The 26,322-nt window shown below is 45.3% G+C and overlaps 1 protein-coding gene across 4 annotated transcripts in view; it reads right to left on the minus strand.

The window, feature by feature from the left end:
- The window catches only part of GCDH (glutaryl-CoA dehydrogenase), a 183,147-nt gene that overhangs the window by 46,184 nt on the left and 110,641 nt on the right, over nucleotides 1-26,322 (minus strand). For all 4 annotated transcript variants that reach the window (XM_069231970.1, XM_069231968.1, XM_069231969.1 and 1 more), the window contains one exon: nucleotides 19,582-19,711. In XM_069231970.1, the coding sequence (XP_069088071.1) occupies nucleotides 19,582-19,711 (130 nt within the window). The remainder of the gene's footprint in view (nucleotides 1-19,581; nucleotides 19,712-26,322) is intronic.

Below are 26,322 nucleotides of genomic sequence, written 5' to 3' on the forward strand. Positions count from 1 at the left end.
CTTCTAGGATTTTCAGGCGTAATTCCATGGTGGAGAGCTGCCTTTTAGTGGCAGCCAGCGCAGGTGGAAAATCTCTCAACAGCCCCAGGTCTGAGCAAGAGTGTCTATTTTAGTTTCTAAGGCCTCACACAACACCATGATGGCTTACAGATGTCCTGCAGAGAGGGGGTCAGTGCAGAGCCTCTGGGGTCTGGTTGGGACATATCTCCTTGTGGGGTATTGGCCGATTCAAGTTGGGTCATCTCACTCAAGTCATGCAATCGTTTGTGGGGATTTTCCCCCAAGGAGTCTCGATATGTGGATCTGTTTGAGTATTTAATGTCAGGAATTCTCGACTCTTGAGGGGAGGAATCCAAATGGCGGCTCCAAAGGGCACTGAATCAGGCTTTTATGCCCTAGAGGCCATGTCAGCAGACTTTCAAGATAGCCAAGGGAGGGCCCCGCTCCCAGACGGGACGTACATCCCTGCAAGGCCTTTAAAAAACAGTAGAGGCGGGGCAGACTCAAAGGTGTATGGTATTCAATAGGTTGCATTAAAGGCCCAAGAACTGTCAGAGGAGGCCCCCCATTGGGGCAATGAGCCCTCCCCCCCCCCCCCCCCCACCAAATGCGTTCAGATTACTCTGGGAACTGTTGTAGGGGGGAAAGCACTTGTGCCACCAGCCGCCACCCCCTGAACCTGCAGGAACTGGGGAGAGGGAATCGGTCTGCTTGTTCCACCTCTTGTATCCGTCTGAATGTGGTCCAGTCAAAGAAGCAATATCCAAGAACCGCCTGGTTTGGGGCTCTCTGGCGGAGGCACTAAGGCTGTGGGTCACCTGCAGAACTGCCCGTCATCAAAGGTTGTCCTCGATCCCACTCCCCTAGGGTGCGACTCCAGTGGGTGGTTCCAATATTGGTTCAAGGCATGCAGCTACTGTCGCTATGGGCCGTATCAGGGTGGAAGCGGGCAGCTCATCTCCTTCAAGAATGGCTCCTTCAATGTATGGGGGCTCCACCTTCTTCACGTCCCCAGTGTTTCCCTAATGCTGTCAGTTGTAGGGCTGCCTGTCCTTACCGCAGCTCTGGTGCAGAATTCTTCACAGTAAAACCTTGCCCCGTGCCCCGATATGGATAGGTAGGGGCAGCTCCTCTAACGCCTGGTGCTGTCCGCTGGAAAGAGAGGCTGTGGCTGGCTACCTACTGCTGATCAAGGGCAGTGGGCCCACCGCCACCTAACGCACCTCTTGGAATGTGCCAAGATTGATTATAATAAGGGCCCTTGTTAAGTTACCCCAGAGTTCTCCATCAGCACCATACATCAGTATAAGCCCATTTCTACAGAGCGCAAAACTTAGACCATTATTATATCTGAGTTGATTATGGTGCTCACAGGAGCTATGTATAAAAAGGCTTTGGAAGAAATGGGGAGCCTGGATGGTCATGGTAGCATACGCTGGATAAAATAAGTATGGACTAAATTGCTTATGCTTGGCTTAGATGTTTTCTGGAAGTCCCTGAGAGAGGTTTATCCAATTTCCAAAGCCCAGATTAAAGAAAAGTACTGGGTATGCACACAAGAACAAGATATGCTAACTATGGGATATGGCTCCTTGACCTCTGAATTTTTAAACCAGAAATGTGGTGTGAAATTCGAGTCTTTTTTTTTTGTTTGTTTTTTTTTGTTTTTAGATTGTATTACCCTGCCTCTGGCCAAGTATCTGTACCTCAAGTTCAGATGACGAACTGTGGCCATAAACACATTTTGTAGTAAAGGCTAAATGCTCCCATAACTGATGTTACTTGTCTGATATGTAACTCTGATTCTGAGACAGTCTCTCATTTATTTTTTTGTAGCTAATACTCTACTGCCCACAAAAATGGATTGTTCCAATCTGCAGACAGCTAGGGGTTCCGCAATAAAATTTGTGTTGTGAATTTTAGGAACTAGCACTCATGAATCCATTGTATTTAGTGTATCAAGTTTTTTAACCTCAATGAGGCATATTCAAAACTCTATTATGAAAAAGGAATTGTAATATTATGTATATTTTGACTCATTATTTTTGAGTTCCTAATTCATTTTAATTATGTACATATGGAGGTGTTTTACATTTATATGGTTTTATAGGTTTTATCCCTGAATAAACTGAATTGATTGATTGATAGACTGAAATGTGACTAGATATCACTGAGCACCATGTTTATCCTTATATGATTAACTTTTAACAGCCCAAACCCACACCAGCACAGTGACCTTCCCATTGGCGGTTCAACAGTTCTTCATCCGAAACTGCTGTGACAAGGTGCTGAGAGCTAGATAGGTTTGGGTACACAAAGCTCTCAATGAACAATAACTGCATTTGTGTGTTTTAGTGTTTAAGTACAATTCTACACAATCAAAATTTCACTTAAAGTGGTAGCAAATGTTAGAAGTGTGTTATAATGAAAATGTCACTTACCCAGTGTACATCTGTTCGTGGCATTAGTCGCTGCAGATTCACATGTTTAGCACAGTCCGCTGCCTGGTGTTGGGCTCGGAGTATTACAAGTTGTTTTTCTTCGAAGAAGTCTTTTTTGGTCACGGGACCGAAGGACTCCTCCCTCTTCAGCTCCATTGCGCATGGGCGTCGACTCCATCTTAGATTGTTTTCCCCGCAGAGGGTGAGGATGGAGTTGTTTGCTATAAATAGTGCCCATGCAATGGAGTGAATACGTATGTACATAAAAAGTTTATAATAATTATTTACAAATTTACAAATGTTTACGATTTAAGATCTACTTCTAAACGGCTACAGGCTTCCCGGGGAGGCGGGAGGGCACATGTGAATCTGCAGCGACTAATGCCACAAACAGATGTACACTGGGTAAGTGACATTTTCAGTTCAATGGCATATGTTGCTGCAGACACACATGTTTAGCATAGACTATAAAGCAGTTACCTCCCCTAAAAGCGGTGGTTTAGCCTGTAGGAGTTGAAGTAGTTTGGAATAATGTTCTTAGTACAGCTTGGCCCACTGTAGCTTGTTGTGCATTTAGTACGTATACACAGTAGTGTTTAGTAAATGTATGAGGCGTAGACCAGGTTGCAGCCTTACATATTTCGCTCATAGGAATGTTTCCTAGAAAGGCCATTGTAGCATCTTTCTTTCTGGTTGAGTGTGCCTTTGGTGTAATAGGCAATTCTCTCTTGGCTTTAAGATAGCATGTTTGAATACATCTGACTATCCATCTAGCAATGCCTTGTTTAGAGATTGGATTTCCTATGTGTGGTTTTTGAAAAGCTATGAACAGTTGTTTTGTTTTCCTGATTAGCTTTGTTCTGTCAATGTAGTACATTAGTGCTCTTTTGATGTCTAATGTATGTAGTGCCCTTTCAGCCACGGAATCTGGTTGTGGGAAGAACACCGGCAATTCTACTGTTTGATTTAAATGGAATGGTGAGATTACTTTTGGTAGAAATTTTGGATTTGTTCTTAGAACTATTTTATTTTTGTGTATTTGAATAAATGGTTCTTGTATGGTAAATGCCTGTATTTCACTTACTCTTCTGAGGGATGTGATTGCAATGAGAAATGCGACTTTCCACGTTAGATATTGCATTTCACAGGAATGCATGGGTTCGAAAGGTGGACCCATGAGTCTTGTTAAGACGATGTTAAGGTTCCATGAAGGAACTGGTGGTGTTCTTGGTGGTATAATTCTTTTTAGCCCTTCCATGAATGCTTTAATAACTGGTATTCTAAATAGAGACGATGAATGAGTAGTTTGTAGGTAAGCAGATATTGCTGCGAGGTGTATTTTTATAGATGAAAAAGCGAGATTCGCTTTTTGCAAATGTAGTAAGTATCCCACTATGTCCTTCGTAGAGGCATGCAATGGTTGGATTTGATTGGTATGGCAGTAGCAAACAAATCTTTTCCACTTAGATGCATAGCAGTGTCTAGTGGAAGCTTTTCTAGCTTGTTTTATGACCTCCATACATTCTTGTGTGAGGTCTAAGTGTCCGAATTCTAGGATTTCAGGAGCCAAATTGCTAGATTCAATGATGCTGGGTTTGGATGCCTGATCTGTTGTTTGTGTTGTGTTAACAGATCTGGTCTGTTGGGTAGTTTGACATGCAGTACTAGTGAAAGGTCTAGTAGAGTTGTATACCAAGGTTGTCTTGCCCATGTGGGTGCTATCAGTATGAGTTTGAGTTGGTTTTGACTCAATTTGTTTACTAGATATGGAAGGAGAGGGAGAGGGGGAAAAGCGTATGCAAATATCCCTGACCAACTCATCCATAGAGCATTGCCTTGTGATGCGCGGTGTGGGTACCTGGATGCGAAGTTTTGGCATTTTGCGTTTTCTTTTGTTGCGAACAAATCTATCTGGGGTGTTCCCCAAATTTGAAAGTATTTGTTCAGAACTTGGGGGTGAATTTCCCATTCGTGGACTTGTTGGTGGTCTCGCGAAAGGTTGTCTGCTAGTTGGTTTTGGATCCCTGGAATAAATTGTGCTATTAGGCGAATGTGGTTGTGAATCGCCCACTGCCATATTTTTTGGTGTTAGGAGACACAATTGTGTTGAGTGTGTTCCTCCTTGTTTGTTTAAATAATACATTGTTGTCATGTTGTCTGTTTTGACAAGAATGTATTTGTGTGTTATTATGGGTTGGAAGGCTTTTAACACTAGAAATACTGCTAACAGTTCTAGGTAATTGATATGAAATTTTGTTTGGTGTACATCCCATTGTCCTTGAATGCTGTGGTGATTGAGGTGTGCTCCCCACCCTGTCATGGAAGCATCTGTTGTTATAACGTATTGAGGCACTGGGTCCTGAAATGTCCGCCCTTTGTTTAAATTGTTGCTGTTCCACCATAGAAGCGAGAGGTATGTTTGGCGGTCTACCAACACCAGATCTTGAAGTTGACCCTGTGCCTGTGACCATTGTGATGCTAGGCACTGTTGTAAGGGTCGCATGTGTAGTCTTGCGTTTGGGACAATGGCTATGCATGATGACATCATGCCTAGAAGTTTTAGCACAAATTTTGCTTGTATCTTTTGGTTTGGAAACATAGCACTTATTATTGTGGAATGCTTGCACTCTTTGTGGACTTGGAGTGGCAATTCCTTTTGATGTGTTGATGGTTGCCCCTAGATATTGTTGTGTCTGACACGGTTCGAGGTGTGACTTTGTATAGTTGATGGAGAAACCCAGTTTGTGAAGGGTTTGTATGACATATGTGGTGTCGTTTGTGCACTTTTTTACTGTGTTGGTCTTGATTAGCCAATCGTCTAGGTAAGGAAACACATGTATCTGTTGTCTCCTGATATGTGCTGCTACTACTGCTAGACATTTTGTGAATACTCTTGGTGCAGTTGTTATTCCGAATGGCAACACCTTGAATTGGTAATGTATTCCTTTGAATACGAACCTTAGGTACTTTCTGTGAGAAGGGTGTATCGGTATATGAAAGTACGCATCTTTTAGGTCTAATGTGGTCATGTAATCTTGCTGTTTGAGCAGTGGAATGATGTCTTGTAGTGTGACCATGTGAAAGTGGTCCGATATGATGTAGGTATTTAGTGTCCGGAGATCTAATATTGGTCTTAATGTTTTGTCTTTTTTTGGAATTAGAAAGTACAGGGAGTAAACTCCTGTGTTTTTTTGTTGTACTGGTACTAACTCTATTGCATCCTTTTGCAGTAGTGCTTGTACTTCTAGTCCTAAAAGTTCTAAATGTTGTGGTGACATTTTGCGTGTTTTTGGAGGGATGTTTGGTGGGAATTTGTGGAATTCTATGCAATAGCCATGTTGGATTATTGCTAATACCCAATTGTCTGTTGTAATCTGCTGCCAAGATTGGTAGAATTGGCTTAGTCTTCCCCCCACTGGTGTTGAGTGAAGGGGTTGTGTGACTTGAAAGTCACTGTTTAGGAGGAGGTGTTTTTGGAGTCTGGAATCTTCCCCTACTCCTTGGGAATTGACCCCCTCTATATCCCCTGAAACCTCCCCTTTGGAATGAACCCTGATATGGTGTGGTTCTTGTTTGTTGGCTGGTGGTGTCTGTGGGTTGGCCACGAAACCCCCCTCTAAATGGAGTTTTTCTAAAAGAGCCTCTGCTCTGCGGGGAGTAGAGTGCGCCCATGGCTTTGGCCGTGTCTGTGTCCTTTTTAAGTTTTTCAATGGCTGTGTCCACTTCAGGGCCAAAAAGTTGTTTCTCGTTGAAGGGCATATTAAGGACAGCCTGCTGGATTTCAGGTTTGAAGCCTGAAGTGCGGAGCCAAGCGTGTCTCCTTATGGTGACAGCAGTGTTGACTGTTCTCGCTGCAGTATCGGCTGCGTCCAGTGAAGAGCGGATTTGATTGTTTGAGATTGTTTGTCCCTCTTCAACTATTTGCTGCGCCCTTTTTTGGTATTCCTGGGGAAGATGGTCTACGAGAAGTTGCATCTCATCCCAGTGTGCGCGGTCATATCTGGCCAGCAGCGCTTGAGAATTTGCGATGCGCCACTGGTTGGCTGCCTGTGATGCGACTCTTTTTCCTGCCGCATCAAATTTTCTGCTTTCTTTGTCCGGAGGTGGGGCGTCGCCAGATGTATGGGAATTTGCTCTCTTGCGAGCTGCCCCTACTACTACGGAGTCAGGTGGTAACTGCGAAGTAATAAACACTGGGTCTGTGGGTGGTGGTTTGTATTTCTTATCCACCCTTGGGGTGATGGCTCTTGATTTTACGGGCTCTTCAAAAATTAGTTTTGCGTGCCGTAACATCCCTGGTAGCATTGGGAGACATTGATATTGGCTATGTGTAGCCGAGAGGGTGTTAAATAAAAAATCATCCTCTATAGGATCGGAATGCAGTTGGACATTGTGGAATTCTGCAGCCCTAGCCACCAGTTGCGAGTATGAGGTACTGTCCTCTGGCGGTGACGGCTTTGTGGGGTATGAATCGGGATCATTGTCCGGCACTGGGGTGTCATATAGGTCCCAAGCGTCTTGATCCTGATTATCTTGACTTATGGTAGTTTGCGCTGGTGAGTGCATTTGTGGCGGTGTTTGTGCCGGCGATGCCTGTTGTGGTGGAGAGGGCGGAGGCGTGACTTTTTTAACCACTTTGGCTTGTGGTTGTGCGTCATCCTTAAGAAGTCCGATCCTTCTTTTCCTTATTATTGGGGGAAGGGTTGATATCTTCCCTGTGTCTTGCTGGATGTACAGTCTCTTTTGTGTGTAGTCTGATTCTACACTTTGGAGCTCTTGTCCAAATCTGTGCATTTGGCCACTTATTCCTTGTTCCTCTGTGTAGGATGAAGGTGTGGAACTTTTCGGCGCCGAGAGAGAATCTTTTTTCGGCTTCGGCACCAACAGAATTTTTGTGGATTTCGGCAGTGTGTCTCGGTGCCGAGGTTTTTCGGTGCCGGCATCTTGTTTTTGCCTCTCGGAGCCGCTATCTCGGCTCCGAGGTTGCTCCATGGCGGTCCCTCGACCGGAGTCGGGTGTCTTCGCTATGGGCGTGCCCTTTTTCGGCGCCTTCGACGGGTCGCCGGTCTTATGGGTCGAGCCATGGCCTGTTGGCAGTGGCGTCCCCTGGGCTTTTGTCTTCTCGATGGTTTTAATTTTCGACGTCTTACTCACTGTTTGTTGCTGTTGTTCGACGTCGGAGTCTCCGGATTCTGATTCCGGAACCGAGAAAGTTTCCTCTTCGTCGTCGAAACGTTGTTTTGTTGGCGTGGACGCCATTTGTAGACGCCTGGCTCTTCGGTCCCGGAGTGTTTTTCTGGACCGGAAGGCTCGACAGGCCTCACAGGTATCCTCCTTGTGCTCGGGGGACAAGCACAAGTTACAGACCAAGTGCTGATCTGTATAAGGATACTTACTGTGACATTTTGGGCAGAAACGAAACGGGGTCCGTTCCATCGGCTTCGATGTCGCACGCGGTCGGGCCGACCAGGCCCCGATGGGGGAATCGAAGCTACCCCAAAGTCTTCCAATGATCGGTGTCGATGTACCTAACTATCCCGATACCGAACGGAACAATACCGACGCTTTCTTCCGAGATTCTGACTAACTTTCCGAACCGAAACACGGAGCGAAAAGGAATACGTCCGAACCCGACAGCGGAAAAAAACAATCTAAGATGGAGTCGACGCCCATGCGCAATGGAGCCGAAGAGGGAGGAGTCCTTCGGTCCCGTGACCAAAAAAGACTTCTTCGAAGAAAAACAACTTGTAATACTCCGAGCCCCACACCAGGCAGCGGACTGTGCTAAACATGTGTATCTGCAGCAACATATGCCATCGAACCTTGCTTTACCACAAACCTTCTGAATAGTTATACCAAATCTATTTTTTATGCTCACTTTTTGCGGCATTAGTTACCACAAGTTTTACATAGCCTAAATCAATTTAATTCTACCCTTGCATTCTAATATATAAACAAAGTTTGCCATGCAGCAGGACATGGCTGGACAAAACAAATGGTGGATGCTATTTTTTCCACAGAGGGAACGGTGCATGAACCCAGGGACTGCCGCAGAGGCAACAGGGGCACTGAGCAATTGATCTCAGGATGTTTAAGTGTGACTGTTGTTGGTTCCGGCACAGACTACTGTGTGCACACAGACAGCAAAGTAAACCACTGGTGCGGCCAATGAACATACCGGAGGAGGAGCAACATGAGTGCATGGGATGTGTAGCCTGCATGCAGGGGGGGGGTCTAACTAGAAAAATGCACTGGAGACAGACAGTAGGCCACAGAAGGTATTGAGCATTGAAGAGAGTGGAAAGAGTGTAGTAAATTACCCTCCCACCCCACAGAGCAGCACTAGGGGTGCTGATGGGTAATGCATGCGGAGACGGTGCCTACTCCCGGTCCCCCACATAGCAGGAGTCAGTTCTCAACCCAGGGAGAGGTGTGTTGACAGTGGAGGACTGCAGAACCTTAGAAAGTGTGGGGAAATGCTGACCACAGGGCCAAAGGAAGACCAGAGTTTGCGCCACCATGAGCAACCCACTGGCAGCAGGCACAGAAAGTCGCAGTGAGGCCAAGCAGCACACTTGAAGATAAGTCCCACATCACTGGAGCAGCAGAGCGGCAGACTGTCCTTGCAGAGGTAGAGTGCTGGGGCTACTTGGACCCTGAAGATCCCTCGAAGCTGGCGCTAACAAGCCTTGGTTGCTGCAACAGTCGCGTGCACAGGGTTTCCATCCTGAAGGAAGGGGCACGGGCTCACCGTCTCCCAAGTGGGACAGAAGGCAGTGAGGACCGGGGGACCCCTCAGAACCACCACCTGTGTTGGAGAATCTTCGCAGGTCCAGAGGGCAGCAGATCTCATGAGCCGGATGTCATTTCCTTAGGTGCCTGCAGATGCAGGGGAGTGACTCATTCACTACAAGGGAAATTCCTTCTTGATTCGTTGGTGTAGCTGAAGTCTTGCTGACCCCAGAGGATGCACAGCCGCAGAAACAATGTTGCTGACAGGAGCCGATGAAGCAATGTTGCAGGGAGAGGTTGTCTTGGTGTTGCAGTGTTGTTTGGTTCCTGTGAAGTCCAGCAGTGGTTCAGGTGGCTAGGACCACAAGAGGTCTCTACAGAGGAGTCCTGGTGGAGTCCTGCATGCTGAATCTGGGGACCAACCCACAAGGTAGTCCCCTAAATAGCACAAGGGGCTTGGTCACTTTGCACGGTGAACACCTATCAGAGGTGCTCCTATGGGCCTCTGCCCATGTTGATTTCAAGATGCAGAATCAAGTGCGCACCTGGAGGAGCTCTGGGCGCCACCCCTGGAGTGGTGATGGACAGGGGAGTGGTCACTCCCCTTTCCTTTTGTGTAGTTTCGTGCCAGAGCAGGGACCGGGGGTCCCGGGACTCGTGCAAACCGAATTATGCAAGAAGGGCACCAAATGTGCCCTGCAAAGCAAGCTGGTGGCGTGGGGAGGCTACCCCTCTCCCACAGGAAATCCTTTGTTCTGCCTTCCACTGCTTGAGCTGGTTAAGCAGCAGGAGGACAGAATCCTGCCTGAGAGGTTGCAGCTGCGTGGGCTGCTCGCAGACCCTGGAAGACTGGTAGGAGCAATACTGGGGTGTCCTCTAAGGAGCCCCCAGAGTGCATGGAATCATGCTACCAATACTGGCATCAGTATGACCACTACAATGGCTTCCCTGTGCTTACAAAGTCCAGGGATTGGAACTGGAGTTCGTAGGGACACCTCTGCTCATGCAGGGGTGCCCACACACACACACACACACAGGGATCTGCACCCTGCCCTTAGGGCTGGAAGGGCCTACCATAGGGGTGACTTAAAGTGACCTGGTGTAGTGAGCAGCAATGAAAGGGTGCATGCACCTTTTCACACAGGTTGCAAATGGCAAGCCTGCAGACACAGTTTGCATGGGCTCCCCTGGGTGGCATAATATATGCTGCAGCCCATGGGAGACCCCTGGTGTACCAATGCCCTGGGGACCTAAGTACTACATACTAAGGACCTACAGGGGTACACCAGTATGCCAACTGTGGGGTGTAAAGGGTATCAAGACAACCGAATTTAGAGGAGAGAGCACAATCACTAGGGTCCTTGTTAGCAGGATCCCAGTGAAAACAGTACAGGCACACTGACAACAGGCAAAAAGTGGAGGTAACCATGCCAAAAAGAGTGACTTTTGTACAGATGTCCTTTGTGACAGACATGGTGGTGATGTATAAAGAAGGGAGGTATGCTCTGGTAGAGTGGAAAATTGATGGTACCAGCAGTACTGGGTAATATTTAAGCTCCCAACACTGAACAGCTGGCCTTCTATGCTACAATGTCTAAACAATTAGAAAGTTGGACATACCTCCCCATTCTTAATTGGTGACCGTTTAATATTGCTCTAGATGTCAGTTTGGATCGCTCACAACCCACTTTCAAAAACAGCAAAGGCATTGCAGGAGTGGCTGAATAACTGGTCACTGTTAGATTCCTGGGGCTGCTACAATCCTACATTGAGAAAGTTTTATTTTTATTCACCAACCCACAATCTACATGGAAGACTGGATGAAATAAAGCTTTACGGGACAATCTCTGATCACAACCCTATGCAACTAAGTCTCAAGTGACTTACACTGATACCCACATGGCATCTACAATAAGCTATGTGAGAAGATTCCACAGCACCCGGTGATAAACCATGCACAATGTTTCCATTAAAACAAAGTAACTGCTTCATCCCTTCTTGTTGAATGGGAAGCTTTTTAAACATTAGTAGTTGAATGCTAGTAATAAGCTGCAAAACAATTGAATGTGAACCAAAATACTTCTGTACACCGAGACCAGAAACATGTCTGACTTGGACAGACTTGTAGCAGGAGGAACGAGGTCGCTGTGGGACCCTGCACTGAGCCTGGAATGAAGGACTTGCATTAGGAGCTTTGCACCACCAAATCACTCACCCTCACTAATCATGAGGTGGACTACAAACTTAACCTGCTAGGAGGAGCTGTAGAGAACCTCCAGTCATTGGGAAGGTGTGACCACATTTGAAGAACTCTGCAAAAGCTGAGAACAACACACATGGGCAGCATGCAGAAAACTCACCTGTCTCTGCAGCTACTTCAGAACTCAGGTCATTCTGATTCTGTGAGGTACAGTAAGACTGATTACGGGCCATTCGGCGCCAGGGGAACTTGCTACTAGCTAGAGCTGAGGCACTGAAACATTGTTGACTTTAAAATAGAGTCAGAGAGGACTCTTGAGACTCGGACTACCAGAGGGTGTTTACCCTCTATGTTCCCTATGCTGAATAGGGAATAACAACTATAGCTACAAGTGAGGAGGAAAGGGTCCTAGTGGAACTGCTCAGTGAAACACTACAGCCCTGACCTAAGGGGTCTGTGTAGCTGATTGTGGATGTCACATTTCCCTTTGTGCTGAAAGCAGTAATATAAAATACTTCTTTTATCACAAAGGTATTTAGCTGAACAATCATTTATTGCTCCTGCTGCGCACATTTTGAGTTGTGAGCCCATGTTCAGCCACCCTGTATCCGCCTACCTCAAGGGAGCCTTGGAGTGCTCGGCCCATGCTATTCCTGAGAATGAAGTGTTGAAGGGGTAATTGGCCTAGTTGCTCAGGATCCATAGTAAGTCAGGCCCGGAGACATCAAGAGTGAAAGGGATCAACCTACAAGGTTGGGCCCAGTAACCCCTGCTTGCCTTGTGGCGCTCTGGAAGGGGTTCTGACAAACAGTTTTTACCAAAGGGCAGGTTAAGGAGATGCTGTATGACCTGCAGTTTGAAGCCTGAAACACAGAGCCAGACATGGCATCTGACATGGACGCTGGTATTGAACCTGCAGGAAGTCGTGTCCATGACATCAAGGGCGCAGGAGATAGTAACATTGTTTTACCCCGTGGAACTATCTCCTCCCTCCTCTTCCTGAACTCCTCCAGGAGAAGCTTGGGTAGTTCTTGCACCTCATCGCACTGTGCCCTGTCATAGCGGCAGAGGTGGCCCACAGAGTTAGCTATTCTCCAGTGGGAGGTGGTGCCCTACCAACACCCTCTTCCCAGCTACATCACGTTTCTTGCCCTCCTAGTTGGGTAGGGCTGTGTCACCAGTGGCATGAGCATGAGCAGAGGCCCGCTAGCCTGCCTGTGTGCATAATTAAGGAGTTTGGTGGTACTTTTCCACTATTGTAGACTGGGTTGGTGTGAGAAGGTTTATATTTTTAATGACTCAAAGTGCTACAATCCTTGTCTGTACTGGCTCTTTACAGGTGTCAGTGGCTGATTTTAACATGAAAGGCAAGAATTGAACTGTTATCTCTTATTTGGATAGTGTCTCCAACTAGCCAATCATCTTTTTCGTGCAGGGTATACATATCCACCTTATGAAAGGTGGATACCCACTGGTCTCCTGAGGGGAGGTCCATGTAATCATCCCAGAAGTCATTTGTGGGCTCTGGGTGAAACATAGCATCTTAAGGATCACCAGGGTAAAACAGGCTGCTAGAACCTTACAACAGATGTGAGGATACCTATGGCGGGTGTGGAGGAAAGGGGTGGTGGTGACTAAGGAGGTGGTGGAAGAGGAGGTGGGTGTGATCGATAAGGAGGACCTGGAGGTGGAGTGCAGGTTTGGGCAGTGATTTAATGCAAATTGATGGTTTCCCCCCCCTACAGAATATGAAGAGGGCCCCATGAGTCTCCTATAGCACACAGTTATTCACTGGCCTTGGACTCAATCGTCCCCTCTTTCCCCACCCGTGCACCTCAGGGGCTGCAGGTACTTGTATTACGCCTGTGGGCGAGAGGGTTAGTGCTCCTTTCCCTATATTGTTTGAGACTGTACTGGAGGGGGCTCTAAATCAAGTTTCTCCTCAAATGTTAGCTTCTGTTTGTCAGAGATCATTTTGGCAAAGTTTTCCCAACCTGGGGATGGTTGAATAGTCTTTTCTGTCTTGCATTCAGTTCCTCTTGAAGCTTTTGTAGGATGGTTTGTCCTGAGTCGTCGGAATAGGCCATCAATGGTAGCTTTGGAGTAGACTGTGGCCTTTGCTTCAAAAGGGCACTCAGTTTCAGGGGCCTGGAGCCTTGTTGATCTTTGGTGTTAGAGATCCTGCTGGGGTGGTGCCCATGGACATAGGATTCATTGACCCTAAGGCCTCTGGTCTGTGCTGACCAGAGCCCAAAGGCAGCGAAGGCTGTGAAGTTTTGAATGGGGGGCTCGACACCTCACTCCCATGGGAGCGGTGCTGTGCCACTACAGATGCTTAATGTGTTTCGGAGAAGAATACTGTCTCTTGGCCAGGCGACGGTTGGTGGATGGAATGTGTCTTTACCCTTGATGCTGAGTGGTGCTTGCTCTCCAAAGATGTTGGGGATACTGTCGGAGGATTGTAGCTGCATCTTCTAATGTGCCCAATGCCTCTTCCGCAGTATTGAAACGCCTTTTTCGAATCGAAGGTGAGGCAGACCATACACATAGTGACATTGTGGACAGAGAAGACGCAGAAGTTACATACCTTGTGTCGGTCAGACCACGAGTACTCTGCGTGGCACTGGGGACAGTTCTAGAAAGGTGTGCACTCTAAGGAGTCATTAAAGACGAGGACCATGTGACCCCAGAGAGGTCCAAAGGCCCTAGTGGTGGGTGTTGATCCACAAAGGTTGGTTTCTAAAGGAAATCACTAATAACGCACGACAAAAGCTTTAAAAAATATCTATGTCAAATTTTACAGTGGGGGCTCGAAGGACTGTAGGAAACTTATCAATGCTCGGAGTATCTTCGGTGCACCTCTGAACCAGATGGCAGAAAAAAAAAAACTAATATGGAGTCCATACTCGTGCACTGCCAACTAAACGTAGACCACAGTGCATCCCATGAGAAAAACAACTTACATACGTCCAAGCTCAATACAAGATTGCAGGCGTGTGCATGGCATGTTTATCTACATCAACACATCCTACAAACATGTACTTATCACCTGTTGCAAACTATGAGAAACAGCAGGAGAGCAGTATCTTTGTTATACAAGGCACTTCAAGAGATCACTGGCATCCCACTTGAAAGACTGAGACAAATGGGAGTCAGACCTGGCCATGTGGCTAAAAGAAAATGAATGGCACAGACTATTGGCTTACCCAAGCATTCTTCCACGGTATCCTGTTTTAAATATATCCAGTTCAATCTTGTACATAGGGTTTACTTGACTCGGCGTAAAATTAGTGAAATGTACCCCTTAGCATCCTGGGGTGGAATCGCCTGGTTACAGTAGGGTACTGGAAGATACTTACTGGAAACCTGTCAGAATCAGTGGGCTGATTACAGTTTGTTGGTGGTTTTCCAAAGCCCCAAAAGGGACAGACTTGCCACCTTTTATCTGGATCTTGCATTACTAATAGCTAAACGGCAATAATGATGTCATGGAAGGCTGGGCATCCCCTCCCATCACCCCTTTGTACTTGCTAAAAAGTAAAACCAATGATAAACCTCCATGACAACATGGTGATAAAGGCATTCATGATGTATAGCTCCATGGAGATGTATTTTGCAGGACTGGTTCCTATTCTTCCACATAGAATAAAACACTAATGATTGTGGGGTTACTTCAATCACATACATGTTTATTGCTACTAATGCCCCCCCGATACAGTTGATCACCACACACACACACTTTTGTTGTTGTTTGTTGATTTATTAAAGAAATGTACAATAATCAATCATGTTAAACATGCATGCGACAGACCAAACCATTGCCTATACTGCTATGAAGAGGCTTAATCCCTTGGGTGCCGGGGACGAGGTGTTTCCATCCTCGGCCGTGGCGCTCAGGTGCCACGGACGTAACCACCTCGTCCTGCGTCCCACCCCCTCCCATGGGCAGGGATGGAAGAGGGATCGGTTCCCCTTTGACCTCTCCACCCTTCCCCAGTGACGTCTGATGACGTCAGCTTGCGATTGCGTGCTGACCTCATCAGAGGCCGCCCACATCGCGCTGGAAGCTCAGCTTCCAGTGCATTCGGAAGTAAAATGAAAGCATTTCTCTTCCGATCAGGGGGCGAGGGCAGGCAGAGAGGCATCAAAGGAAACGAACGACCTTTCCTTTCCTTCAATGTCTTTCTGAGCATTTCTGCAGCCTGATCATGAAGCTATCGTGCTGCAGCAATGCCCACTAGACACCAGGGAGGTTCTTTTTTTTTTTTTTTTGGCAAAGGTCGTTCCCCTGGGGGAGGGGGGGGGGGAGCATTACTGAATAAGGGTTATTTTAATTAGGCCGATCAAACCACTAGGCACCAGGGATTTTTATTTTTTTTACACTTTTTTTTACAGATGGTGAGCGACCCCTTTGGCAAGGATTGCTCCCCTGAGGGGCAATTTTATTTGAGGCCATTTCTGCCCACCTTGGGGGAAGATTGGCCTGAAGCCCAGCAGACACCAGGGAAGATTTTTTTTTATTTTTTTTTAAAAGGGTGGGGTATGACCATACCCCACCCCAAATAAATGGGGACAACGTTGTTCTGACAACCAGTGGGCAGATGGGGCAATCACTCCCCTAGAGGGCAGAAAGCCTACTAGATGCCAGGGAATTAAAAACAAAAAATAGTGGGGTGGGTGGCTACCAACCAGTATTGACATGGTTATGCCCTACCCCAACTGAAGGGGGTAACAGTATTTCAACTCTCTCCCCGCACACTAAAAGATCTTATCCCAACGGCAAGCAAGAGGACATTTAATTATTTTGGGTTTTGGTTTGACATTTGGGCCATGAGAGCTTGTCTCTCAAAATCGTCCCACTTGGAATGGTGAGGGCTGCACTTTTTGAACTTTGGGACGCTGCCATGTAGAAAAATCTATGAGACCTAGACACATCTGAAAACCAAACATCTGGGTGAGTCCAGGGTGGTGTGCTTCACTTGCACCCCACATCATTTTCTTACCTACAATGCACTGCAAATCTCCAACTTTGCTTGAAATCACACATTTTTCCCACATTTTTGTGATGGGACCTTCCGGAATCTGCAGGAATCCACAAAATTCCTACCACCCAGCATTGTCGCGTCTATACTGTTAAAAATTCTGCCCCACTTGTCAGCCTAAACATTTATTTTTTCAAACTGCCCTTTTGGACCCGCTTTGGTTTCCCTCTCAATTTCAACATGTTTTTGGCTCTTCCCTGTCACAGGCACTTGGTCCACCTACACAAGTGAAGTATCATTTTTATCTGGAGACTGAGGGGAACGTTGGGTGGTACGAAATTTGTGTGGGTGAGGTGATCCCACACAGAAATGTGGGGAAAATGTGATTTGTTTAGCTAAATTTGAGGTTTGCTGAGGATTCTGGGTAAGAAAGCACTGGGGGATCCCCCAAGTCACACGTCCCTGGATTCTCTCGGGTGTCTAGTTTTCAGAAATGTCTGGGTTTGATAGGTTTCCCTAGATGGCTGCTGACCCCAGGACCAAAAACGCAGGTGCCCCCACAAAAACAGATAGTTTTGTATTTGATCATTTTGATGTGTCCACGTAGTGTTTTGAGGCATTTCCTGTCGCGGGCACTAGGCCTACCCACACAAGTGAGGTACCATTTCTACTGGGAGATGTGGGGCAATGCTAGGTAGAAGGAAGCTTGTGGCCCCCCTCAGATTCCAGAACTTTGCAGCACCGAAATGTGAGGAAAAAGTTTTTTTTTTTCCAAATGTTGAGGTTTGCTAAGGATTCTGGGTAACAGAACCTGCTGAGAGGACCACACGTTACTCCATCCTGGGTTCCCCTAGGTGTCTATTGTTCAAAAATGCACAGGTGTGGTAGGTTTCCCTAGGTGCCGGCTGAGCTGGAGGCCAAATTCCAAAGCTAGGCACTTTCCAAAAAATACATCAGATTTCAATGTAAAAAAGTGACGTGTCCATGTTGCATTTTCTGTTGCGGGCACTAGGCCTACCCACCCAAGTGAGGTATTATCGGGAGACTTGGGGGAACACAGAATAGAAGAACAAGTGTTATTGCCCCTTGCCTTTCTCTACATTTTTTCCTTCCAAATGTAAGACAGTGTGTAAAGAAGACATCTATTTGAGAAATGCCCTGTAATTCACATGATAGTATGGGGACCCCGGAATTCAGAGATATGCAAAAAAACACTGCTTCTCAACACCTTATTTTGTGCCCATTTTGGAAATACAAAGATTTCCTTGATACCTATTTTTCACTCTTTATATTTCACCAAATGAATTGCTGTATACCCAGTATACAATAAAAACCCATTGCAAGGTGCAGCTCCTTTATTGGCTCTAGGTACCTAGGGTTCTTCATGAACCCACAAGCCCTATATAGCCCTGCAACCAGAAGAGTCCAGCAGACGTAACATTATATTGCTTTCAAAAATCTGCCATACCTGGAAAAAGTTACAGAAGAAAAAGTGGACAGAAATGGCTATTTATTCACCTCTATTTCAATATTCTTTTTATTTTTGCTGTTGCTTTCTGTAAGAAAACCTTAAAGGATCTACACAAATGATCCCTTGCTAAATTCAGAATTTTGTCTATTCAGAAATGTTTAGCTGTCCATGATCCAGCATTGGTTTCACACCACATTCTGTCACTAACTGGAAGAAGGCTGAAAGCACAAAAAAGTAAAAATGGGGTATGTCCCAGTAAAATGCAAAAAATGTGTTGAAAATGGGGTTTTCTGATTCAAGTCTGTCTGTTCCTGAAAGCTGGGAAGATGGTGATTTTAGCACTGCAAACGTTTTGTTGATGCCATTTTCAAGGGAAAAAACACAAGCTTTCTTCTGCAGCCCTTTCATCCCATTTGTTTTTTCAAAAAACGAAATTTTAGCTGTATTTGGCTAATTTCTTGGTCTCCTCCAGGGGAACCCGCAAACTCTGGGTACCTATATAATCCCTAGGATGTTGGAAAAAAGGACGAAAACTTGGTGTGGGTAGCTTATGTGGACAGAAAGTTATGTAGGCCTAAGAATAGACTGCCCCAAATAGCCAAAACAAGGCCTGGCACAGGAGGGGAACAGGCCTGGAAGCGAAGGGGTTAAAATACAGAAACAATCAGAAGCAGGGAAAATCTGTGGGTAGACTACTAAGAAATGTGGGGTTTGATCGATCGAGGATAGAAACGTTGTACATATGTAATATGCAGACTGCTTCACATTTGAAATGTATTCACACATTTGTGCAACCATGTGTATGATAAACCAATAAAGATGGTAGTGGGTGTTATCGAATAATTAATTGGCTTGTGGAAACAAAGGTTTGGCTAAAAAAAGCAAGATGTCAGTTGGGTGATTTGAGCTCAGGTTTAAGTGCTGCATACAGATGATATTCATGGCACGCTGTTCCGCAAGCTCTTAAACCTTTCCTACTAAAAGTCTGTTTTTACCACGCAGTAGCGCTCAGCTGGATTTTACGCCACTACAAATATTCTGCTTGGGGTACGAGTTTTGGAGTTAGGCTTATCTGTTTATTAAACTCACTGTAAGTCACTTAGCCCACCATACCTGTGCATTGAGGAGACGAAAGGTTTTATGCTGCAGTGTTCACTAGCATTGTGCTACAAGATCTGTGTGTAAAAGTTAAAACACAGTAATGTCAGGATGAGGCATTTGCTTAAGTGCAGCTCTTTGCTTTCAACGTCGTCACCGATAAGAAGCAATTGGATAAGTGGCTTTCTCATTTGTCCTTCACTTAGGATCTCATTACAAGCAGCCCAATTAATTGTGATATGTTCAAAAACTCCTGTTACTGCACAATTCGCAATTGAGTTTTGTTATAAATACTGGAAGGTCAAACCTGCTGATATTTATCTAGGAAAATAGTATTTACTTGAGAATCGAGATTTTGGTGCAGATAGCAAAAACTTGTAATTGGGTGCCATTTATCACAACCCATAAATTCATATTCAGCAGTGTCTGATTTTACCAGGTGCAATAAATTCAATATCAGTTACATTGCCACTTGTAAAGAGGGACATGAAAGGAAATAACGTTTATTACATCTGTGCAGAGTAGCCATTAAGGATCTCTGCCTCATCCACACCACAGTTTCAGTCATATAATTTGAAATTCCAGCTTAAGATCGGGTGAGAGCTGGTTGGGGAAATGCCTTGACAATGACCTCAGTTGTACTGGACCCTCTCTTACCAGGTCTTGGAGCCGTTGAGTGTGTAGGTGCCGCTAGTGGGATTGTAGCGAGCCTTTGTCTCCATACTACTTGGATCACTGCCATGATTTGGCTCGGTAAGACCGAAGCAGCCAAGCAATTCTCCTTTGGCTAGAAGAAGAAACACAAACAACTTACTAACAACGATTTACATGGAAAACCTCATTTGTGAAGTAGGCAAAGTATTAGATAAATACTTTCTGGTTAATAGCACGTGTGTAGTGACTTCTTGTTGAAGTTTTGTGTGATGTGACTACTTTGTTCTTTTTTTGTGTGCCAGGTGACCAGAGGGTTTGCTGGACCAGGGCCCTTCTAGTTCTGATCAGCTGCTTCATTTGTAACTACATTTTCCGTAGTGCCAGTTTCACCTCATAAGAAACAATTGTCCAATGCATAATGGAACATAAGTAAACTTACTGGCATAACTTGCTGCATGTTTAGCACCATACTGTCCCACCATAGTGGCAGGTTTAGCTCATAAAAAAACAATTTCCAATGCATAACAGAACATAAGTAGAGTTACTGGTATGACTGGCTTTCTTTGCACCTTGTCTCCCAGAAACCAGGAGAGGGCGATGGCATTCAAAAAGCTACTACCTTTTTTTCAAACAGGACGACCACTTACTGTAAGAATGGTAACTAATTTGTTGGTCAGGCTGGCTTCTTGCACTACCATAGTGCTGCATGCCAGGCTGCACATTTGCCAATTTCAAGAGTGCCTCATGAGGCAGTGTTCACAAGCAGAATGTCAGTGGGAGAATCTAGGTTTGAAAAAGGCAAAATATCACTGCTATCCCCTGTGGTGCAGCAACAACTTGTTAGTTAGCAGGCCTTTACTTGACCCCATTCCCACAAGTGACCATTACCACAGATGCCTCACTCACAGGGTGTGGAGCTCAGTTCCACCAATAAAATCCAGAAATACGAGACTTTCATTCCCCCAGCTGACTGCTCATGCACAAGACATTTGGCACTCGGGTATTAGCAACAAAATTCTACAGTTCGTGTAGTATTTGCTGGGAACAGACAATGATTTTGCAGGCCTGCTAAGCATGATGTGACAACAAGACCACAAATGAAGATGAACCTATAGGTCCCTCCAGTGGTATTTCCATCAGTTAGACAGCCTATTGGCTTCTTCGCCAGCCCAAAAATGCAGAATGGCTAACCTTCACCTCCGGGTACCCACGGTCGATGCACTATGGATGACTAGACCAGAATATTCTTCCTCTCATTCCATATCAGGCCTTGAAAAATCTACTCCTCACTGGCTCTGGTGAGTCATATTCTATCAGGTCGGGTTATTTTTAGGACCAACGTGCCCCTTCTGGCGAGTTGACAAAGAACAAGTGTTCTGTTCAGTCAAACTGAAGGAGAAATGAAGACGCTTTTAAATCTTGTTCTTATCTTGTCACATTTGCTCTGTGTTCAAGACGTCAAAAGTCAGTTTGTCTTCTTACATTGACTTTTCCTTCTGACTGCAGGGTTCCAGAAATGTGTAATGTGAACTGTCTGACCTGATGTACAAAGAGTGTGAGTGTGAAATGAAAGGCTGTAGGGTATCAGGTTTTTCCTAACACACAATATTTAAATAAATAAGTCAACTCTACAGACATTTCAAAATATTTCAGTAGTTGTGAAAGCCCATTTTTTGTTCTTCTGTGTGATGAAAAATATTTTAATAGGATGAAAACAATTGGAACACTTTACCTGGTGATGTGCAAATAATAACTATTTTCTGAAAGTCATTTTTCACAGATTATTGATTATACATTATATAGTTTTATCAGTAAAGTTGCAAGTTAGTGGGAAGGTTTTTGGACATTTCTTGGAATTTTAATGTCTGTAAAATACAGTGCGCTACCACATCAGGCATTATTAAAATAAGTGAGTGTTTAAACATAAACTGAGAAACACTTATGCCCTGATGGCAATGCTACTAGTAAACTAAGAGGCAAGTCATGGATCATGTGTACCCTTATATTTGGGTTAGATTATTATACATAGTGCAAACGTTTAGTCTATTTAATCAAGCAAAAAAAGTTTTCTTCTGCACAGCAGAAATGCTGAGCTCACATATTTGAAGGTGCACACATATGTGGGAATGAAGAAAAAGGTGGATCACACAATTTTAGACCTGTTTACTGGTCAAGTACTTTACAATTAGGTTGAGTAGATTATTCAATTTACTGGGCCTACAGGTCTAATGACATTTTTGATTTTTTAAGGCCTGCATATGTGTTGAGGAAAATTAAGCAGTAATCCATGACCCTCATCATAGTGGCGCCACCTTGGGACAGGCACTCAATTCTCCTGGAGTCAGCCCACACAAGAAGCTGTTGCTGAAACCGGACCTTCTCACTCAGCATCAGGGTCAGCTCCGACACCAAACCCCAAACACCTCATCCAAGCAATCAGCATCTAAGGGCCTAGAATTTGGGTAGTCAGGGCTTCCAGAGGAGGGCATGCTCTGTCTTCACGAGGAGTCCACGCCTGTTATGCGGCAAAATTGAACATGTTTGTCCACTACTGTATCAATAAACACATGGCCCCCCCTCCATATCTTTGTGCAAAACACCATCTGTTAACAGTTACGACTCCTAGCAGGGTTAGCATATACCTCCATATGTCTACATAGGCCTGCAGTTCCAGCACACATGCAGTTTAGGGAACATACTTCCTTGGAAGCCCACAATGATCACAGATATTTGTCTCTTTATTTTCAACTTCTATTGTACTATACGCCTGTTTTTGACACAATATTTCACTTGCACTACTCACCTGCTGAACTGAAAAACAGTATGAGGTGGTCTTTGCCCTGGTGCATTGTGGGTTAAGGGAGAAATCACAACAGGTCTTTTGGCTCAAGTCTTCTCTGAACAAAAACATGTCTGGGCCCAACACTAGATGACAGGAGTACACAGAGCATGTGCATCTGCACATTATAAATAGATGGGTATAGGGTATGTAACATCGCCCTTACAAAGTATTAATTCAGAAACTGTTCAGTAACTGATTGACAAAAACAATATACCGTTCTGGTCTGAGATCCTCAAGCATCTTATGAAAGCAGCTGTATCTTTCTTCACTTTTCAAGGCAATCAGCAAGGCTATCCTGTAAAATGTATTATACTTAGGCAGAGGCAGTAGGGAGAGTGGCAACTCAGGCAGATGTTCCGCTCTCAGTCCTTCAGTGCTCTTATCTCCTGCTGCACAAACATACTCAGAGCTGAGTTGAAACAATTAATAAAGTACTGGCTGTGGAGGCCAGTACGTATATGTCTCTGATGACCGCAGCAAGCACCTTTTGCATGTCCAGCTGGTCCTCAAATACACTGTTACCATTCATCCTGGGCCTAGAGCACAAACTTGCAGGGTCCATGCTATACCGTCCCTTCTGAGACTAAATTAGGGTGGATGTGGAATAACTCTGTTAGGGGAGCCATTTCACAGGTGGATGGTGGTCAGAGGCAGGAAAGCGGGGGTTAGGTTTTAATCCGACATTGGAATCTCTGATATATCAAAGAACAGGGGATAACGCTAATACTAAAGTTAAGTAAGTCTGCTTCACACTGGGAAAAATCAAATGTATTTGTAATGTTTCCTTCTTAAATCCTGACCGGCGTGATGATATTGTCTCCTTTCTCTTCACTTGCAGGATCCCCCGTTGGTTGTCGCCGCCAGTACCATCAAACATAAGGAGCACACACAACGCAGCAAGTATTATGTTCCTTAAATAGGTGGCATCACAGTCACCATAACACCGGTGTTTACCTGTGGGATCTGGTTCCTTCCCTGTGTGGATAGTGATAAAAGCGGAAAATGGTGCTCAGGGATAGGTATATCATGAACAGAAAGGAGACCCAGGCACTCAGTGAAGGGAAGGGACAAAAAAAAGAAAACAAAAAGAATACCAAAAATTACATAAGGATGTTGTGGTACTTGGAAAGGTTAGAATACTCTATTAACATAAATTCTTCCTTATTTTCAGGTCTCACATTCTCCCAGCTTGTCTCTACCTCCACCCTTGCGTGCAAGTCAATTGTGGCCAACCCCCCCACAAATACTCATTGCTATAGCCACAACTCTCCAGAGTTGTGGCGGGCTCTGGAGCTTTAACTTGCTGCGTCCAGAAGTCCTCTCACCAGGTTTCCTTCACCTCTTCGACCTCATCATCTGCCCGGCTTCCTCGTCCTGGCAGTGGTTTGGGTGGCTTTCTCCCTCTCTCCACTTCGTTGTCGGCTCTGGGTGCTGCTCCCTCTCGTCATCAATCCTGGCTGGGCTCCTCCTTGTTCTCAGGGGGTTTTCTCTCCGCATCCCTCTCCAAGCACGGTTTCTCCTGTTGCAGTCCAGGGGGAAAGGACCACCACTGCAGCTGGCCTGATCCTCCTTTCATGTGTCTGACTCCGCACTGCCTCTCCTGAAAACGCAAGTCTGTCATTACTGTTGGTGACCTCGCACTAGCTTCCTTCCTGGTTTTTACTGTGGTGCCGGTCTTTTCTTTTAGGTATGCCTGACCGTGTGAGCTTGTGGAAGGGAGAGTTAAGATCTCAGTTGGACTATCCGGTAAGGAGGGGGCACGGGAGGGGGTTTCCTTGCAAGGTTATAACAGGTGCCGAAACAGCAGACCCAATTTTACCAGCCAGAAATTATGTCCAGTAAAATCACTTGAGGCTTTGGTTGCCACAGCAGCAAGGCCTCTTCCCCCTACCCTGTCTGACCTCTTTCGGAGGTGGTGATGGTGTTGTGGGGATGGGGTGGCATTGAGTTTGCTGGGAGAGAGTATACAATGCCCCCGACACTCGCCCTCCCCCACAAGGGCCTTATTTTCCCTTTGATCCCATAACTTCAAAATTCCCCTCCCTCCACCCTCGCCCCACAGAGAAGCCCCTGCTCTCATGGGATTGTTAAGCCCCTGGGAACAGGAAATTCATTGTGGCATTCCACACAGTAGTTCTGTGCCTACACAGGTATTTCCCATTCAGAGGAGTTCAACTCATAATTGCGTAGTACTGATGGGGTGATGCCACATAATACCAATAATTACAGGAGTGGACTTTGCACCTTGCCTTTACCGTGCAGATTGCAATTAGGACCTCTATAGGTATTTCTAGCCTAAGACAGTCCAGAGATTGATTGGTAATAAGCTAGCTGCTGTTCTTAGAATACTTGTACGCCACAATACTTTATCACAAAGACTGGAATCTGTGGGGTGACAGAGGATACTTAAGGCAGGAGGCAACTGGGATGATGTCATTGAAAGAACCTTCTTAATGAAGATGGTCTTGTTCCAAATATTGTCTTGTGTACTAGGAATATTTTATTAAATACATTCTGAAACAGAAAGCAGAGCAGAGGTGATGAGGCCTGAGAGCACTCAAGTTTTAGAACAAGGTAACTACCGCCTTATCTGCATTTGTAAATGCATTTATATGACAGTCCCCTTCCCTAAAACCAGAGAAAATCACAAGGGGCAAAGGATCTCAACAGTGGTCGTCTTCAGGGATATATCCAGCCAGCTCAAGGCATTGACTACACCACTTAATTTCCACAGTAAGTGATTACATTGGGTGAGGTGGAAGTAACTACTGTGAAGGACGGCAAAGCATAACTAAAGACAAATCGGTGCAAAAAAGGGTGCAATATGGATATGCACTTGGATTCAAATCTTCACCATTGGCAATGGGAGGATGCACCTGGGTGTCCTTATGCTACAAGACTTCCTGTCAGAGAGAGAAGCTCAATTTCACATTAATCCACCTAGTCTGAAAGGATTTCTTACACTATCTGATATTCAGTAGGATTCTGATTCAGACGGACAGAAACACCACCATGTATTACTTTGCTAAACAAAAGGTCATTGGGACCAGATCACTATCAGCAGAATCCGTGTGGATATGAAGATGGATTCTTTCAAGTAACTTACTGATAAAGGTAATACATCTCCTGGGGCTAGAGAACTTTCAGGCAGATGCAGTCAGTGCACTATATCAATAAATTCACAAATGGGTCATCAACAATACTGTTCAAAATATACAAAACGAGTGAGAATCTGATTAAGCAGACTTATAGGCTACAGACCAAAACATCTAAGCATTAAGTCCTGATTTCAAACAGGTACGGTGGGCAATGCACTTCAGATGAATCAGTCAGGTAAATTTCGGTATGATTTCCTCTAATTCCCTAATCACCAGTTTTTAATAGACTGAACTAGTTCCAGCAGGTGACAAGATGTCAAAGTACAAGTTTTGGTTTACAAGAGGGAGAATATAGGTCCTGTTAGGTAGTGCTACCCATAGCATAAAACGTTTGCTAAGAGCTGCTTAGCTATTACCTAATAAAACAATGTGTAAGTACACCCATCAGGAATTAAAGAAGTAGAGTTTCCTAGTCCAATGAGTAATCTCCTCTCTTATGTGTCATGCAGGTTGCCATGTTACGGTGCATCAACTGATATTTTAATCTTTTAAACGCATCACAGGAAGAAAATGCCTTTGTCATTGTGAAAGAAGAATTTCAAGAAGGAGGGGATCAAAGCTTCCGAGTTGACACTGGCCCCTCAGAGACAGTTTCTGGGATAGATTGGAAGGAGAACCAGCATGGAGTGCCTCAATGGTGCTGCAGGCTAGTTCACAGGTGCTCATTGCCTCACCAGGCAGTCACTTCAGAGGGGATTGGTGGGATAACAATAACATTTCCTAGTGCCAGTAGTCAACTTGGGT

This window comes from Pleurodeles waltl, chromosome 4_2 (assembly GCF_031143425.1).
Source record: "Pleurodeles waltl isolate 20211129_DDA chromosome 4_2, aPleWal1.hap1.20221129, whole genome shotgun sequence".
In the NCBI taxonomy this organism is placed as follows: Eukaryota; Metazoa; Chordata; class Amphibia; order Caudata; family Salamandridae; genus Pleurodeles; species Pleurodeles waltl.